Source organism: Leuciscus leuciscus (genome assembly GCF_965113295.1).
Source record: "Leuciscus leuciscus genome assembly, chromosome: 18".
NCBI classification, from domain to species: domain Eukaryota; kingdom Metazoa; phylum Chordata; class Actinopteri; order Cypriniformes; family Leuciscidae; genus Leuciscus; species Leuciscus leuciscus.
This window is the reverse complement of record NC_138742.1, coordinates 15,868,024-15,887,822: the sequence shown is the minus strand read 5'-3', so window position 1 is coordinate 15,887,822 and position 19,799 is coordinate 15,868,024. Positions and strand designations below refer to the sequence as shown.

Below are 19,799 nucleotides of genomic sequence, written 5' to 3'. Positions count from 1 at the left end.
AATTTTCACTTTCTGTAACTACTATTTACTGGCATGATTGTTTTACATAGAATATTGCCAAAGCAGTACACACACAAACAGACAGAAAAGAGAAATAATAGAAGGAAAAAAATATACGCCAGAATGTTGGAATAGTTGCTATATGCTTCCCTATTGATATGATGATATTACATACTCTTAAAGCCTTAATGCTTTAACAATTACTCAAAGCACTCCAGTATTGTTTAATGTTATGTGTGAATTAGAAAATTACATTTTACATAGGCTATGTGGAACTTCCCCACTAATATGTAAGAGCTGTTTCTTTTTCTATTCCATAGACATTGAAACTGTTATTCCCTGCATCCAGTTATAAAACTACATTTAGTTCCCTACTAATTACATTTTCTATTTTATTTCTACAGAAATTATATAAGTAATCTATTTTCGAGTTAAAAGGTTTCAGTTTCACGGTCTACTTTTAGAAACACCTGCCCAACCCGGAGACAATGACGTCATCGCCAGCGTGATGTAAACAAGGAAGAGAATTAAAGCGACGAGCGAGGAGACGTTTGTTTTGTGTTGATTAAAAGCCTATTCAATTCAATTCATTTCAATTATTATTATTATTTACGCGTTTACTGTATATTACTTCAACAACAAAAAAAAATCTGTTTTACTGAAAACGTCTTATAGTCTATAGTCATAAACACTTTAAAAGCCGAATCGTTGTCAGAATGGACCCTAATCACCGACAGATTCTTCAGAGGCACAGGCGTAATCTAGTCACGGCATTAAATCCTGTAGATATCTGTGATGGGCTTTTGTCAAAGGGGGTCTTCACCCAGGACATGATCGATGAAATACAGGTAATAGTGGTGTCTTTGTTCTCTTCTCATAGTAGAGAAAACTGGAACGGTTTTGTGAAAGTTTACACGCTTAAAGGAACAGTACACCAATAAATTACCATTTATGTTATTTGTTTACTCACCCTCATTAAACCAGTATGACTTTTGTTCTTCTGTGAAACACAAAAGAATATGTAAAGAATGACAGTCCCAGTCCCACTTTCATTACTGATTTTAACATTTAATTTAAACTGCTGGGCTTCAGACAGGATGTTCACTTGTTAATAATCTGCATTGTTTAGTTTCTAATTATGAAGGTAAGATGATGTGACCACTGTCCATTCATGTGCGGGTAGTTCCGTTATTGCCAATCTGTGAATGTGAAATATTAATTTTCAACTAACAGAGCAAAGCAACCAGACGAGACCAAGCCAGGCAACTGGTGACAGACTTGGAGACGAGAGGGAGTCAGGCTTTCCCAGCCTTCCTGGAGTGCCTGCGTGAGACTGGCCATCATGATCTCGCAGAGCTCCTTCAAAGTGGAGATGGTGCTCATCGGCCTCCTCCCGTCCCAGTACAGCCTTCACTGATCCCTCTGCCAGTCCGTAAGTGTTACTTCCATAATACAGTGGAACATAAAACACCCTACCCTAACCATGATCCTCTTGAGATGTGTCTGTAACTGCCACTATGATTTTTCATTGTATATTAAAAGAAAGCGCAAGTTATATAGAGATATATTGTCTGATCTTGTGATTCAATGCAGAGAATCCAAAATATACTGAAAAGCCAGACATACCTGATCTCACTCCTCTAGTAGTAGTCCTACCATCGAGACCAGAAAGCCTGCCTCTGCCCAAGCCTCTTAGCCCACGTAAGTCACTGTCATGTAAAACAGCTCTCTACATTGTAGTTTTAATTCTCAATAAAACTTCATTTTCATCTGTTTAATACTACAAAAATTACTTGAAGTCACCATGAAATCAGCATTGACAAGTCTTATTTTTTATGGAATATTGCTTTATTTATTATAAATGATTTATCCGTGCACATCATCTTCTTTTTTTTTACGATTCATGAGGGCAGGACAACTTATCACTTATATGAGATCACAGCAATTGAGTGCAACAGTCAGGTTTTAGAAGTAAAAAAATGTATATTACTTATAAACCTTTAAAACAGTTCTATTGTGAGCTGGGAGGTTGTTTATCAATGTCATTTGCTTCTGTTGAAGTTATCAACCTGCATTATTTCAATTTATTTTCAAAATAATAGTATTTAACAGCAGAATTCATGGTGAAAAAATTAAATGCATGATGCTGTACAGAAAATTTCACCAATCAGAGTCGCCACAAGCAAAATGCGAAAAAAGAGATCTTTAACTCCACCCACTCCCATGAGGCACTGTGAATTACGTAATTGAGTCGGCCTCCCTACACTCTCAAAATACTTGAATATATATTGAGTATATATATATGAATATTTTGCAATAAACTTAAAATATGTTGTTTATATATATATTCTCAACATTTTTAAATGAGTAGTTTTATATTTCTCCATCGTTTTTAATTTCGCAATGCTTCATAGGATTGTAGTTCTTTCTCTCAGTAAAACCGGTAAATACACAGTCTTGATTCTCCTTGTAGCTGGTTGGCTTGGTCCATGGCTTATATCATAGGGAATCATAGGGATTTAAAAAAGTCTTTGATAACGCATGTTAACAGACTTTTTTAAATCCCTATGGGGAAAATGAATGGAAAAAATTCTTCTGGAACCAAAGCCACTGAAAAAAGTGTGCAGGCACTGATGAACTCAATGAACCAATGATCCAATTAAATCCCAATGTACATAATCAAGTCCTGCACTCAATTAATTTTTTCTTGTTTAAGAAGCTGTTTCACTATTGCAACTTCCGCTTCATGGCTGCTTTAACTTTGGATATATGCATGTCCACAGCTTCTGAAACACTAAGGGTGAGACCAACCAGGCCGAGACGTGACAGTATACAGGTAATGGTGTTCACTCATTGGCATTGCTCAATGCTCACTAATAATTGAGTACAAGTGTTCTTACTTTTCTGTGCAGAAAAGGTTCTCAAACAAAATGTATCACGGTTTCCACAAACATATTTTTAATAGTAATTTATAAATTTATTAATAGTATTATAGTAATTTTTATTTTAATATAGACATCTTTTTTTTATATTTTACTACAATATACACTATTGTTCAAAAGTATGGGGTCAGTAAGTTTGGAGTAATGACTACTGAAAATTCAGCTTTGCCACCACAGAAATTAAATATAGTTAAAAATATTTAGTGAAAATATAGTTTTTTATTATAATAATATTTCTGTTTTTACTATATTTTACTGTATTTTGATCAAATAAATGCAGCCTTGGTGAGCATAACAGGCTTCTTTAAAAAATATTTAAAAAATATTACCGACCCCAAACTTTTGATCGATGGTGTATATAAAATTTTTATATTAGCCTATGACATGAACCATTTTTGTTACGCTGAAATAAGACTTAATTAATGTAACAAACTGATTATCATGCATTTGAGTGCATGATTTATTGATGAACTATTATATCTGCATATCTGTGTTCACACAAGTTTTTAGTGTTTTCAGTTTTGTGTGAAAAAGATTTTTCATCCTAAGCAACTGACAGAGAACATGGGGAACATCCTTGTGGAATAACATGGAAATAGTTCTGTACACAAGCTGAATCAAATTCTTGAATTGAGACTGAAGCGTTTGCATGCACAAACTGCACCATTGCACCCAAACTCTTTTTTTTTTTTTTTTTACAGTCTTACAAGATGGATGCCAGTCCGTGTGGGATGTGCCTTATTATAAACAATGTCGATTTTGAACCAGCCTCTGGACTAAAAGATCGAAAGGGGTCCAACATTGACTGTGACAAGATGGAGAAAAGATTTAAAGCTCTCAACTTTGAGGTTAATGTGAAAAGGAACTTGAAATACAAAGTAAGCACAGTATTTCCTCTTCTTCTTACTGTAAACATAGCTGTAAGACAAATGTCTGCCTGTCCTTTATACTTTTTGGAAAAAAATGTGCTCCCCTCTTTAGCATATAAGACATGAGATGTCATCTTTAGCGAAGAAGAATCATTCTGCATATGACTGCTGTGTGGTGATCATCCTTTCACATGGAACTGAGGTAAAACAAGTCGTATATGCAGTATATATATATATATATATAGATATATATATATATATATAGATATATATATATATACTGTATATACATATACGTATTGTTTTTTATTTTTATTTATTTATTTATTTTTTTAAGAGAATAATATGCTATATTTGCTTATACAGTTATGAAGACTATTAGTTTCTCAACATAGAAGTACAACCTCACTTTTGTTTGCATGAGCAATTTTATGTGCTTCCTCATTTTGTGGAACACCCTCATGCATGAGTTCTATTTTCTCATTCTTCTCTGGTGCTTGACATTTCTCTAATGTCTAGGCAAACCACAATCGTTTCCCTGGAGCAGTTCATGGTGTTGATGGACCAGCTGTCCCAGTTCAGTTAATCACAAACTACCTCAATGGCCAGAACTGTCCTTCTCTGCAGAGCAAGCCCAAGCTGTTCTTCATCCAGGCCTGTGGAGGAGGTGGGCATCTCAGAAATCTTTCACAAGTCTCATAGCCAATTTCTGTTGTGCTGTGAATTTTCATGTTAAAAATCCAGTCATTTCATTGGAAATCCACACGATTGGGAATTTCGCAATGATTTGGTCACGTGAACTTTGCCGTCTTGACCAACATGAAGGGGCCTGGTTTGAAAGTGCTTCATACTACACTATTAACAATAGACACTGCACCTTTATCCCCATAACATTTCACCAAAATGTTGCTAATGTGATAGCACCCAAAGACAACCCAAGGTTTTTTAACTGAATGTTTCTTAGTGGACTGCAGTTTTTCATATTATGCAAACTTCTTTTGTGTGCACCTGTAGGTGAGAAAGACACAGGTTTTGAGGTTTCTCCAGATGAGATGGAACCCTCTTTGGGTGGGATGGATGACCAGATGGATGCCATTCCCATGTCCTCCAGCAGCGACTCTCTCAGCACGTCTGATGAACTTGATGCTCGGGCCACTTTGCCCACACCCAGCGACATCCTGGTGTCCTACTCAACTTTTCCAGGTCTGTGTTTTGGTCATATTGTGCCATAAACACATTGTTTGGTTGAGTAATAGTTCAGGAAGTCAAACCTTTTGATTGCCAAATACAAATGACTGATCTACATGCTAATGTATTTGAAGGCTATGTCTCTTGGAGGGACACGCAAGCCGGCTCCTGGTATGTGGAGAATCTTGATCTTGTGCTTGAGGAGAATGTTGCCACAGATGATCTGGTGACCATGCTGATGATGGTACGTCTTTGTCCCGTAAAGCTTCTTAAAACTTTTAAGATTCACGTGATAGAGGCAGCAACTGAAAGATGCAAAAAATATGTCCTCAAAAATAGAAAAAATACAAACAAACTTCCATAAAAATGCTACCAATTAGTGTAGAGTAGTAAGGCAGTATGTACCATTTCATAGCAGAATATCTAGAATATATCATTTTAAAAGGGTTCAACACTATGTACGAACTATATACTACTCTTAAAAATGCATCACATGCAGTACAAAATTGTGTTTGACTGTCCAGCTAAAATAACTATATTGTGATCATAGTTATAATTAATTATATTATAATATAATATATGTGATATATCTCTTTTCTTTAGGTAAATGCTGCTGTCTCCCAAATATCTGCCAAAGGCCTGTATAAACAAATGCCCGGATCTTTCAACTTCCTCCGAAAACTTCTCTACTTTCAGTCTTCACAGTCATAATGGTTTGAAGATCTGTAGTATGTTTTTGAATGCTGCCTTCCGTTAGAAATCTATGTACTGTATTCCATTAGAATATGATGTATTTGTGATTTGATAACACGTTTGTTGTTTTTTACGTCATAAACTGAACCATGTGATCAGAACATTTGACTGGAGTTCTTGTTTTTAACATATTTTTTATTTTATAATTAGCAAGCAATCAAACCATTAATACCTTGTAACTATTATTGTTCTTTTTATAAGTGCAATTTTTATTATTTTTATACAGTTGTGTGCAGCAGGAGGAGTACAGTAGACTTTTAGTGCACTTGTGGTTTAGGTGTGGTATTGGAAAGTGGTTAACTGTCACACCATGTCCTGAAGAAATACCCGATTACATACTTTGCATCTTAAAAAAAAAAAAAGAAATAGAAATTAGAATTATAGTTTAAGTAATGATGCTAATACAACCGAAACTAACAGACTTATTTAGGTTTCTCAAAGTAAATAGATGAGGCATTGAGGAGAGGAAGGAAATGAATAGGTCCTCACACACTAACACCAAAAAACACACACACACACACACACACACACACACACACACACACACACACACACACACACACAGATGATAGCAATGAGCTGTGACTTTGTTTCTGAGAACAAGAACGTGATTAGAGATATCACTAAGACTTGTGTTATTAACTTGGTTGGTAATAGGCTCCATCTGTTGCAAAAACAGAACATACCTGTTATTTCCTTTTGTGCTTTATAGATTAAATAAATAGGAACAATCCATCAGCATGAGTGAACAAAAAGGACATGTGTGCATGCAATCTGATCCATGCAAGCTTCTTCTCCTTCTGTAGGAGGAAAACTGAAAGGTCATAATGCTTGGTTTGGGGTCATAGTAGCCACTTCATCAGAATCAAATAGTTTCCAGCTATTTATGTTTGTCTTACCAACCTCAGTTGCTATTATCAACCTGTGTGGGCAGATCTTGGAAACTGCCGTTTACTTTCAGAATGACGTTAATCTTTAAGATGTCCAAACACGCAGGCATAAATAGCTTTAAATGAAACGTGCCACCCCAAACAAAGCCTCTCAAATACAGTTAATAGTAGCTTGAAACCGAAGTGAAAAGATAGTGTTTGTGAAAGTGAGACGGCAATAGAGAGGAGGGGCCAATAAGGTGAGGTTTTACTCAGCATTCAGTACACTCACTGTCAGCACACAGTGACCGAGTGAGGAAGGAGAAGAACTGTCTGGTCTTTCTTTGTATCTCACTGTGTTTATGTGAAAGGGAAAAAAGAGTTTATCAGTGTTTTCTTTTGGACAAGTGATAATATAACTGCGTGGAAGTTGTTTAAGTGGATATACTGAGAATGCCAATGTGAATACCAGCAGGTATTACTAAGGTAAGTGTTGTGGTTTTTCTTATAAAATAACATGATATTGCACAGATGCTTTTTTCTGCAACATTTGATTTTGCTTTTGTAGTTGGCATTTTTTCATACATAACTTTTGGTTAAAAATATATGACAATATCATTTTAGCAATGCATATTACAAACCGTTTTATTTCTAAAAAGTAACTCCCTCAAAAAATTTAAATAATATGTATTCTTAAAGACAGACCGTTTTAAACTAAGGCAGCAGGGGTAAATAAAGATACATCTTATGTTAAGCAAATTCAACATTCTTATTGTTGGGAAGCATGCATTAATGTGTCCATTAAATTTGAAGATATGAAAGCAAAATATTTTGGTGGACATTTGGCTATTTTCAAGAGATGTAAATGAGGAAGTTTCTGTGAAGAATGATAGAAGGAGAGAGGGGAAGGGGGGCTGTCGTCTTGACTCATGGTGAGAGTTTACCACCGTTGCTGTCTGATTTGCTCTTAACACAGGAAGTCTACTATCTTCCCCATTTTGATACTTTAGAAGTGCAATTTGTTCACTAAAACTGAACAGTACACTGACTGGACATTTACTGTACTGTAGGTCATGGCAGGCCAATGACCCCCTGCCATATGTTGAATGAGGACACTTTTGCTGGAGATTACAATGAGCAATGAGTCTTAAATATAGAAATTACTAGATATAGTATATTATAGATATAAATGTGTCTGTTTGTTTTAAATCAGAATATACTTTTAATTAAATCATTTAGCAATTTTTATCCAAATGACTTACAAATGAGGAAAACAATGGAAGCAATCAAATCAACAATAGAGCAACAATATGCATGTGCTGTGACTAGTCCCAGTTAGTCTGGCACAGTACACATAGCAAGGTGTTTTTATAGATATATATAATAGTAAGTGTTATTATTACGACAAAAAAGATTCATCTTCAGCCATTTCTTGAAATTGGCTAAAAACTCAGCAGCTCGGGTTGAGTTAGGCACCAGCGAACAGTCAAGGTAAAGGCCCGTCAAAGTGATTTTGTGCGTCTTTGGGATGTTGCCTCTTTCACTTGCAGAACGCAAGCTTCTGATGGGCACATTAAGTCTTAAGTAGTGAGTTTAGGTATAGGGGTGCAGAGCCAGTGGTTGTTCTGTGGGAAAATAGTGCCTAAATTTGATGCAAGCGGCAATTTGTGCAAGTTTATGTGCAACCAGTGCAAGTTTTTGAAGAGAGGTGTTATCCAAGACATTTTACTATGACAATAAATGCTGAGAATCCTATTGTGAATTAATTGGATAGATTCTCAGTACTTCTTTATATACTTATTGTATACAATGGTAAATTGTCTTGTGGTAATTGTGGACAATTAAATTTGAGTGATTTTCATAGTCCAAATGATCTTAAAACCAAAGATATCTGAATATGGATTTGATTTTGTGATTGATCTTGAAGCTTAAATGGATTAAAGGAAAATATGAATAATGCCTTTATGTCCACATTAAAATTCAGTGTACATATTCTTAATTTCTTTTGGTTGTATAGATGTAAAAAAAAGAAAAGAAAAAGAAAGTTCAGTCATGAAACTCTATTCATGTTCTAACTGGTTCATTCAATGTAACATTCTCAGTTAATCGGCAATTTCACATCCATTATTATTTCCCTTTATGACCAAGATCTCTGCACACTATGGCAATTCTTATTCTAGCCCTCCGCCTCCTCAGCACCACATGTCTAGATCTGCAACAGGGGTCTCCCTCTCTCTAGTTGTTTCCATTAATTTAACTAAAAGCATACATTGCCAATGAAAATATGTTTCAAGTATATATCTTCAAACGTACTTCTATATGACATGTTCAAAGCAGAATCTCACCTAGTTGGAGCTACAATGTCTTCCCACGTCAAACTGAGGAGGGACAGAGTGGTGACAGCGGACTACGACACACAGATTAAAGGTAATGGATGTTCAAACACTAAATACTCAATAAACATTCTGAGGAATAGAAAATGGAACCCAACTGACTGCTTTCCAATGAGATGAAATCTGCTGCAAGTTTTTGCATGTACTTCCACCATCACAAGACAGATTTGACAAAGATAACCAATCCTTATTGCCTCCCATCTTTGTGAAATCAACATGTTCTAGTTAATTGTTATTTGACACAATGTCATACGAAACAGATTGATAAAGAGGAACTATACAAATATAATTGTTCTCTCTTTCTCTTCTCTAGAGGTCCGTTTGCAGCTGTCGGAGCAGTTGAGGATATTTGACGGTCAGGTGGAGCAGAAGACTCAGATGTTTCAAGATCTGGTTGATTATTTGCGCAGACGGGGCGAGATCGAGGGAGAGTACTCCCGCTCACTGGACAAGCTGTGTGACAGGTTCTCCTCTAGAACCAGGAAGTGAGAATATACAAAGAAAAGATCACCATTATTACATAAAATTGTTATCAACTTATGAATGAATTCTGTACAAACAGTGGCCCAAAAATGGCTACTTATGTCACCCTTAAAAAGCTTGTAAGGGCAATTTATGTTTAAGAAAGATAACCAAAACACCTTTTCAAGCAAAAATTTTACAAAACACATACGCACACGATCAAAAGTTTGGGCTGCATTTATTTGATCATTAATACAGTAAAACAGTAATACTGTTAAATAAGATTATAATTTAAAGTGTCTCTTTAACTCTGTTTTAACATCTTTACTCCAGTAACCATTACTCCAGTGTTCAGTGTCACATGATCATTCTAATATGCTGATTTGTCACTTAAACAAGATTTCTTATCAATGTTGAAAACAGTTGTACTGCATTTTTTTCAGGATTCTTTAATGTATAGTACATTTAAATGAACGGCATTTATTCGAGAGAGAATTCTTTGTAACAATGTAAAAATCTTTACTTTTGATCCTTACTGATTAAAAATATTAATTTAATAAAAAAACTTGTTGACCTCAAATTTTGAAATGGCAAACGATTCTAAACTGATGTACATACATAGATTGCTGTGTATCAGGAACTTGATAGCTCTTTGTTCCTATCACCCTCAGGAAGGAGCCCAGCCATCAGTCAGTGGTTAACTGCTGGCAGGTGCTGTTGACACAAACACGTCAGGAGAGCAGAGATCACAGTTACTTGAGTGACAGCTACATCAACATTCTGCCTCAGCAGCTTTCACACTGTGTTGAACATGCCCAACGCCTGGCCAAACGGGTACACACACAAATACACACATTTTCACATCCTTATACATTTGCAGACGTGAACACCCACACATTACTAGACTTGAAGAAGCATGCATGCCCCATTCTAACAATACACGTGGCTTCCTTTGCACAGACACTTTGCAGACAGTGCAGAAACATAACACCTTTATCATAGTCACCGGCCCCTCTCATGACGTTGTAATACAACGTTACTAAGACAATCATTTACCAATCATGTCATTATTTATATTTTTCAGAGCAGGGACATTTACACCCAGTTACAGGATGGACTTCTGAAGGTCACCACAGAACTTCAAACGGTCAGTTTAACCCCTCATTCCTCTCATCAAGCCACATTTCTTTCAGAATCGATTGTAAACATGCATTTACAGTTAATGCATTGCAAATCTTATTCCTATGTTTGTGAAAATCAGACCTTGAAGACATATTACCAGTACTATTCTGAGTTCCTGTCCGCAGAAGGCAAACTAAAGGAAGCAGTCAGACTGGAGGAAAAGCAAAAACAAAGTGCTTCTAAAAAGATGGAACGACAAATAGAGAAAGTATACTTCCTTTTTAATACCAAAATATAAAATGGTTGTGAATGAAATGGTTATAATTAAAGATATATTTAAGGTTCTATACAAGTTAAGCTCAATCGACTGCACTTGTGGCATAATGTTGGTTACCAAAAAAAGAAGAATTTCCACTTGTCCTTCCTTCTTAAAAAAATTATGGACAAATCTGGGTTACAGTGAAGCAAAGTAACAGCTTAAGTTGTCATGGAAGTTAATGTGGCCAATTTGTATAGCGCCAACATTGTAAACAAAACGGAGGGGGAAGATATTGTGGCCACAAATGAAAAATTAGTTCCCTTGTTTTAGTAACTAAATTACTACTGAATCAATGTAATCTAACCGGTTTAAAAGGGGAGTGACCAAAAAAGTTACTTACTCTGTAAATGTATGTCCAACAACCCAACAACTTTGTTGCCATTACAACATAATGCCTAAAACTCTTAACCAATCGTAGATATGAGGAGAACTTTACAGATTTTACACTTTACAGAAGTTTTAACAGAAGAATGCTTGAATTTAACATGAATAAAAATAAATTAAAAATAATGATGTTCATGGATAAATCATTTATAATAAATACTGCAAAATCCCCCCCCCCCCCCCCCCCCAAAAAATAGAATAGTCAATTCCTGATTTTAATGTGACTTTAAAGAAAATTAACGCATGAGTTGAATTATTTTTGTGTGTTAATCAGCGTAATGCCATGTTGACTTTAGCCTAACTTGTATTGAATATAGTACAAAATCAAGCAAACAATCGAATATTACAGTGCTTTGCCTGCATGCACATGGGCAGCATTTTCCTCTGTGCAGTGATGTGGGGCAAGTGTTCTTTGCATGTGATTGTGGCAGATTGCAAAGCAGAGTGTTTGGTTGTTGTGGTTAAGTAGTGCAACCCTGTTTGTGTGTGGATAAATGATTGTTCCAGTAACTTCTAAGGTCACATTTCACCTTTATGTGTGCATAGAGGCAAAGTAAAGTTCAAGAAATTCAGCTTAAGAGCACAAAAGCACGCAATGACTACCTGCTCAACTTGGCTGCAGCAAATGCATGCATGAACAAATACTACCTTCAGGATCTCTCCACTCTCATAGATGTGAGTTTCTTTGTATTACCTCTATATGATCAGGTTTTTGTACTGAGCAGGTATAATTCAACCTCTCATTGCATGCCCTCTCAGTGCTGTGATCTGGGTTACCACCAGTCCATATCCAAGGTGTTCCGTTTTTACCTGACCAGTCGCCAATGGGGCAAGCAGAACTTGAGCTCTGGGCTGCAGCAGCTGGACACAACTGTCTCAGAGCTGAACCAGAACCAGGACAGAGACGCTCTCATGCAGGCCAACATCTCATCCTTTTGCCTGCCCCTGCGCTTTCAGTACCAACCCTATGAAGGCGACCAGGTACTGCGTGATAAAATGTCTATGTACATAAGTGTAAGAATGCGCAGTTGCTTATATGTGTCCTCTTCCAGGTGGTTGAGGTGTCTGCAAAGTGTGAGATGATGAGCGAGCTGGTGACTCGCTTCCAGCAGCTGCAGTCTAGGCTGTCTTCAGTCACCACGGAGGTTGAGGAGGTACACAAACCCCACAGAATCACACAAATTATTATGTATGTAGCACTACTGTCAAATGACAGGATAGATGTAGTGATATTTGGATGAATAAATACTGTATTTATGAGTACTCTTTGGTTCTGGTTCATCTAAACATGAATATACATAAAAAATATTGCAGTCCGGCAAATTACTTAAGTCGGCCCAAGATTCCATGCTGGATGGTATTGTTGAGGACACCTTTGGATCCATCCCAGACTTTCCCAGCAGCCCGTCATCACCAGAGGGGAACAGTGATATATCAGTCAGTAAGAACTATCAGCTGAAGCGCAGAGCCAGCCTTCCGGACACTGAGAGTTTCTACTTCACGGTAATCAAAACAAATTATGATTTAATTTTTATTTTATTGTAGTTTTTTAGAACTTTCTGTTCATCAAAGATAATAAAAAATGATCACGGTTTCAACAAAAAAAGTAGCAGCACAACTGTTTTCAACATTCCTGTTCTGATGGATCATGTGACACTGAAGACGAGTGATTCCTTTAATTCAGCTTTGCTTTCACATCATTTTAAATATATTAAAATAGAAATCCATTATTGAACACTTATGTTAAATATTTAATATATTAAACATAATTCAATGATATATATATATATATATATATATATATATATATATATATATATATATATATATATATTCAATATTTTTAATGCTGTTTATATATATATATAATATAAAATAAATATTAAATATTATAATTATTTTAAAAATATTATTATGGTAAATATTTAATATATTTACTATAATATAATTTAAATAATAAATTACTATCACGTTTAGAAATTTAAATATGTATTATTTCATACAGTTATTACTATTATTATTATACTCTATTTGTCTTTATTCTATGTACTTTATTCTATAGACTTTTTCTATTACTATGACTTTATAGTAATATTTTTTATTTACTATGATTTTATGATGTTGCAGAAAGTCAGAGACCATCTATGCAGCAGCTCTTTAATATCAAAACTGGAGGCCAAACATGACCTGCTAAAGGTTGCCATTCAAAAAGGTAGAATAATGTTTCCTATCTATACAGAAATTGTTGTAAAGCGAAGACCATTGATTTTTGTTATTTTTTGTTATCAGCTGAAAGTGTTGAAGTAGCTCATTCCAGGTAAGGAAACAAGGCTTTCTTTAACTGACATCCTACAAGAGGTATATATGTATATGTGTGTCACATAATTTATAAAGATATATATGGCAAAATTGGCTAAAGGTAAAATTCCTGCATTTTAATGGTGAAAGTACTTATAGTGAAAGTAAAATGTCCTGTTTTTAGTTTTAGTGTTGATTAAATTAAACATTTCTGTTTAATTAGAACATGCTCCAAAAGATCTGTGCGTCATAAAAAGACTAACCCCGGTGCCCAGATCAACCAGAAGCTCTTCAGTGGGGATCTAATATCATACATCCAAGTAAATCTCTCAGAAGTGCTCTGGATTTACTCAGAACAGTTCAAGGCATCTGACTCACTCAGTGTTTCGTCCCTATTAGGCATCAGGACAGCTCATTCCTGCAGTGGTGGAAAACTGCATTCGGTTCATCAACCTCAATGGTAAATCTAAGTCAGTAGATAATTCCTATTTCTATAATTCTTTCCATCTTAATCACTGGTTTTCTAACCCATTCACCCTTTTCTCTGGTAAGGCTTACATCATGAGGGATTGTTCAGAGTGCCGGGATCTCAGATGGTGGTGAATCAATTGAAGGATGCATTTGAGAAAGGTATGTGCACTGAGTGATGTTATTCTCCTTCCTTTCATTGAGCATTAGTAATAGGCTGTGATTTTTTCGTAATTATTCATAGGCGATGACCCCCTTGCTGATGGGGGATGTGACATGGACTCTGTGGCTGGAGTGCTGAAACTTTATTTTAGAGGACTAGAGAAACCCCTCTTTCCTGAGGACAGTTATGACCAACTGATGGAATGTGGGCGTAAGAGGACTTTACCACACTATTACGTGCTTGTTTGTTTTGTATAATGTATGTGAGTTCAGAGTCAGACATTAGGTCTGTAACTGTTTAAACCTTCAATGAAATTTATTTTATTAGTTAATAAATTGATACAAAAGGAAAACTGTCCGCTTTAAATGCATTTCTGCCAGAAGTTTATTTTGTCAACTTCAAGGGGTTGCAGCAATGAATAAATTTCATGGTGTCTGACTTTGCCTCTCTTTCAGAAATAGATGACGAAACTAAAAAAGTAACACAGCTGAAGTGCGTCATCTCCTCATATCCTCCCACGCTCATCATTGTCATGAGATATATTTTTGCATTTCTTCACCAGTGAGTATCACAGGGTGTCACTGGGTGTTGGCCTTTTTTTCTGTCATGTAATCAACGCAGCTAAATGTTTGTATGTGTGTGTGTAAAGTGTCTCCCAGTACAGTGACGAGAACATGATGCAGCCCTATAACCTTGCAGTGTGCTTTGGGCCAAGTCTAGTGAGGGGGCCAGATAATGGTGATGCGTCAGAGCTTCAGCGCATCAATGCCCTGGTCAAGAGTATCATTGTCCAACATGAGAGCATCTTCCCTAGCCAGAATGAATTACCCGGGCCAGTGTATGAAAAGTGCATGGCATTGGAAGAAGACGACTGGTGAGAATTAAGCTCCATCCCTTTAGTGCGCGCACACACACACACACACACACACACACACACACACACACACACACACACACACACACACACACATATGTGCTAACAGCATAAGGCAAAAATCTTTTAAGCATGCTTGATATTTAAAATATAAGCATATCCAACTTTATTTACATACGTACAGTTTACTCACGTAAAATGATATATATGGAAGTAAAATAATGCCAAATGTTCTTGAAACAAAAAAAGCCTGTTGAATTGCACTACTTGTAAAAATATGCATTGCATTAACCATGCTTGCATTTTAATGCATTGTATTTTTAGGGATTTGCATTTTTATGGGCTGAAATTCAGCATGGTTGAATATTTAAGCTGTGAATATTTCAATTCAAAACATTTCAAACACATTTTCATTATTAAAAATTCAGTAATACTAGTGTTAGTAGTTAGAAGCTGTTGCAAGCAACAATATGTAAGCGCTGTGACTAATCCCAGTTTGTATTGCACAGTACATGTAGCAAGTTTTTTTTTTTATAAATAAAAAAATAGATAGAATGGAAATATAATAGAATAGTAAGTGTTAGATGACGAAAAAGGCTTCTTGAAAATGGCTAAAGACAGGTTGAGTTAGGCAGGTCATTCCACCAGCGAACAGTCAAGGTAAAGGGCCGTTAAAGTGATTTTGTGCGTCTTTGGGATGTTGCCTCTTTCACTTGCAGAACGCAAGCTTCTGAAGGGCACATAAGTCTTAAGTAGTGAGTTTAGGTATAGGGGTGCAGCAGCAGAGCCAGTGGTTGTTCTGTGGGAAAATATCAGTGCCTAAATTTCCTACGAGCAGCTATTGGCAACCAGTGCAAATTGATAAAGAGAGGTGTGATGTACGCTCTGTTCGGCTCATTAAACACCACTCTCGCTGCTGCATTCTGGATCAGTTGCAGAGGTTTGACAGTACATGCTGGAAGGCCTGCCAAGAGAGCATTACAATAGTCCAGTCTGGATAGAACAAGAGCTTGGGCAAGAATTTGTGTAGCATGCTCTGATTGGAAGGGCCTGATCTTCCTGATAAGGCAAATCTGCAGGACCAGGCACAGCTCTATAGAGCTGGATATATCCCAGATTAAGTGTATCCCGCAATTTTCCATGCATACATACGGTATCACAATAAGCAATATACTATATAACAAATCTTAACTACTTGATTGTTTACATCATCGTAAAATGTAAAACTAGATTATCGCCCAGCTCTAATCCGCTAATTGTGACTATAAGGTGAAGATATAAAAATATTAGAAACATTAACATCATGATTTTCTATAAATATGCTTTGAAACAATGTGTATTGTGAAAAGCACTATACAAATAAAATTGACTTGACTTAATATTTCTTATGCCTACAGTGAGACTGTAACAGAGGAAGGTGATGGCGAATCAGAGCAATCTCAAACAAAAGAAGGAAAAGATGGTAAGTTTGACACAGTTTACTCTCAACATTGGGCGAGTAGAACTAAACTAATTTCTCTGTCTTGTTTTTGATGTGCAGAGCTGCGAGGAGTGGCCTTGTTTGACTACACAGGCCGTTCTTCAGCAGAGCTGTCCTTTAAACACGGGGACCGCTTCATCCTATACAGCAAAGCCTCCTCTGATTGGTGGAGAGGGGAGGTGAATGGGACAAAGGGGCTCATCCCAAATAAATATATTAGTGTGCAAAGGTAGGTTTTTATCTCTAAATGCATGGCCACTTTTAACAATTTAAAGAAAAATGTGGATAAAGATGCTTTGCAATGCTACACTTCATTCTAGCCCTCACAACTTTAATACCCAATCACTTTATTAGCACATTTTACTGAAATTCAATCCTGTGGGACATGAAGAACAGTAACCAAGGGGGTGGAGCTAAGCAAATGGTCAACTGAAGAAACTACTTACTGATTTCACTTCTTTTATTACTTGGTCAGTGTATTTTTACATCCATTTATGTCACCGCCTGTTGGAGTTGCATAACTTTATTGGGTAATTTTCCACAATATCCATCCCGACAGATATAAAGACAGATATAAGACATAAATTCTCTCTCATTAATAACTTTTTAATAAAAAATAAAAAAACTTTGCAATATTCTATACTTCATTCAAGCCCACATAAGTATAATATCCAATCACTTTGAGCTAATTTTACTGAAATTCATTGGGACATTCTGCAAAGCTTGTCTGAGTGAGCAACAGTAACCAAAGGGGTGGACCTTAGCGAATAGTCAACTGAGGAAACTACTTACTGATTTCACTGGTTTATTTGTTTGCTTGCCCATAATCTATGCATTTACAGACCTGTTAATGTCACCACCTGTTGGAGTTGTAGAACTTTATTGGGTGTTATATAAATTGAAGGCCTTTAGAAGAATTGGCTTTCAGTTGTGACTCTATTGAGTCAAAGCCACAATCAGTTACTACAAACCACAGTCCAGTGAGTCATTACACTCCTCAATTCTCTCCCTCTATGTTGCTCAGTGTGGATGGAGGCCAAGATCAGAAAGGGAAGGAAACTCTGAAATCCAGCTGTGGTAGACAGCAGACAGAGGAAGAGATGAAAACAGAGCAAAGTACACGGTAAAACACTCACATATCGTATAATGTGTGGAGGATAGCTTTGTTATTATATTCTGTTTAGTATGTGACTTGTACAGAGTTTATACAAATACAGAAAATGAAACAAGCATATTATCTACGTATGTGAACATCATTCTTGCTACATAATGATGATCAAAGAATGAATCATCATTCTTATTGCATAATGATGACCAATGATTCAGTAACTAGATAAACTAGAGAATAATTCTATCTGTATTCATTTTCTAGGCTCAAGGTCACAAGTGACAAAGCCGGGGTCGGACCCAGCCATGTCACTTCTGGAAAGGTTTCGTTACAAATACCCACAGGACAATATATACAGGCAGGAAATTCTCCAGGGGCTCTGCGGAAAACATTAGAGTGTGTAAAAAGCCTAGACTGTTTGTTTGGCATTATGGAGATTTTAATGTCACAGATGATGTCATGGAATAATGACTAAATCAGTCAATTTATAACTTTGACAGCCCTCAAATGAGACGATCCACTAACGAGGGGGGAAGCAGAGAGGAACTCGGAATAGAAGTGGATAAGGTCAGGATGTTTAAATCCCAGTTATAATACCAATGAGATGTCCTCCCTCCCCCTACTAAAGTGTGCTTTTGTCTACCATATCTTGCAGGAAGTGCATCACATGATGCACTCAGTGTTTAAGGAGCTTCTTGTCCGCCAATCTTCCCCAGATAAAAACACATCTACGTCCACAGAGACAACATCCCCTGTGCAAACGCCTTCGAACAGAGGACTGGGGTGGAAAGGAAAGGGTTTATTTAGATCAGCTGACCATGTTGGCTAAAAAAAAAAGAAACGAGTAGAAGGGGAAACTTGTAACGAAAGTAAAGAAACACAAGAAAATTTAGGTGAAACATAAGTGTGAGTGAGAGCTCAATCTCTGTGTGTGGTATTTTTTTTGTACTGTTTAAAAAGGTTGGTTTAAGAGGCACTATCAATCCATCATGTGAAATCTGTTTTAGCTGTGAATGCATGAGACTGTTATAGTATGTACAGTACAATATGTTGCCATTTTCTTTCCTACAGTCTCATTTGCACACTTGTAACAAGCAACTGTTTTTCAGTGTACTTTACTCTGTGGAATAAGAATATATCAGGCCTACAGTAAGGCTATAGTCTCACAAAGGCTCATCTACTGTCATTTTCTTATATTTTCTATGTAAGTGACTGTGAAAACTTTGTACGAAATTTTAAATACTACACAGCAGCAGACTTACACAAGATAAACTAATTTAATATCAAGAAAGAGAACAGTTAGAGAACAGTTAGTAATTAATAACAGTGTTACAAGTGACTTGTAGGTAATGAAAAATTGGACACTGAAGACAACATGTTTATAAAAGACAATAATATTCCATAAACAACACATGAAAGACAAAAGGAGAAAAAGTTAAGAATGGAGGTTTTAGGTGCTGTAAGAGATTATTTGTTATGAAAAATGTATGCAGAAAATAGCCTTACTCTCTGAAAGGTATAACTAAAATAACTGTCATAAGCAGTAAACAAAAGTGGCCACAAGCCGTTCTGACAACAAGCTTTTAGTTTCACTCTGAAAGAGATACTTTTCTTTGTGTACAGATATGACATGACAGTGACACAGGGGAATGACGTATGTATGCAATTTCCAACAAAATTTGTCCCCACCACCACAGCTCTAAATTATAAATCATTATAGGCTATGTGTATCCAAGTGTATTTGTGTAAAGACGTGCATGGTTTAAAATATCTTTTGCACACTCTCATTGATAACATTTTGAAGTATGTCTAAAACTTTTAGCCTTTTATGTTCAAACTGGAGTCAGACAATGATGGAGAGACTCAAGAAGAAGTGACAACATGTTGAAGCAACAGGACATTTATGATTGGTTAGTTGATGAATTTAATGTAGTTTATGTGTAGTTATCTTCTAGTCATTGATTAGCATATTCTGTCATGATAATCTATAAATCGCGTTCCCGGGGGCGGGGTTTATGTAAATTTAGGGTTAGTGATGTCATTAACAAGGGAGGAATGTCGTGTAGTCCCTACCGGCCGTTTGTTGTAGTCCTTAAAAAGCAATTTC

The 19,799-nt window shown here is 36.3% G+C and overlaps 2 protein-coding genes across 2 annotated transcripts; both read left to right on the top strand.

The window, feature by feature from the left end:
• Positions 1–494: 494 nt before the first annotated feature.
• Positions 495–5,853, top strand: casp9 (caspase 9, apoptosis-related cysteine peptidase). The gene is made up of 10 exons (XM_082144710.1): positions 495–848; positions 1,234–1,432; positions 1,594–1,701; positions 2,784–2,836; positions 3,644–3,820; positions 3,924–4,013; positions 4,331–4,478; positions 4,826–5,014; positions 5,134–5,243; positions 5,603–5,853. The coding sequence occupies exons 1-10, from the start codon at positions 717–719 to the stop codon at positions 5,708–5,710; spliced, it is 1,314 nt and encodes a 437-aa protein (XP_082000836.1). The 5' UTR covers positions 495–716; the 3' UTR covers positions 5,711–5,853.
• A 1,071-nt stretch (positions 5,854–6,924) lies between these two features.
• Positions 6,925–18,863, top strand: arhgap4a (Rho GTPase activating protein 4a). The gene is made up of 24 exons (XM_082144704.1): positions 6,925–7,107; positions 8,959–9,048; positions 9,328–9,499; positions 10,148–10,310; positions 10,561–10,623; positions 10,738–10,866; positions 11,848–11,976; positions 12,061–12,282; positions 12,354–12,455; positions 12,616–12,804; positions 13,429–13,513; positions 13,591–13,618; positions 13,823–13,919; positions 13,999–14,059; positions 14,152–14,229; positions 14,312–14,440; positions 14,686–14,791; positions 14,880–15,104; positions 16,502–16,566; positions 16,645–16,813; positions 17,609–17,707; positions 17,957–18,088; positions 18,193–18,259; positions 18,348–18,863. Exons 2-24 carry the CDS (start codon positions 8,982–8,984, stop codon positions 18,519–18,521), a joined length of 2,751 nt encoding a protein of 916 aa, XP_082000830.1. The 5' UTR covers positions 6,925–7,107; positions 8,959–8,981; the 3' UTR covers positions 18,522–18,863.
• The last annotated feature ends 936 nt before the right edge of the window (positions 18,864–19,799 follow it).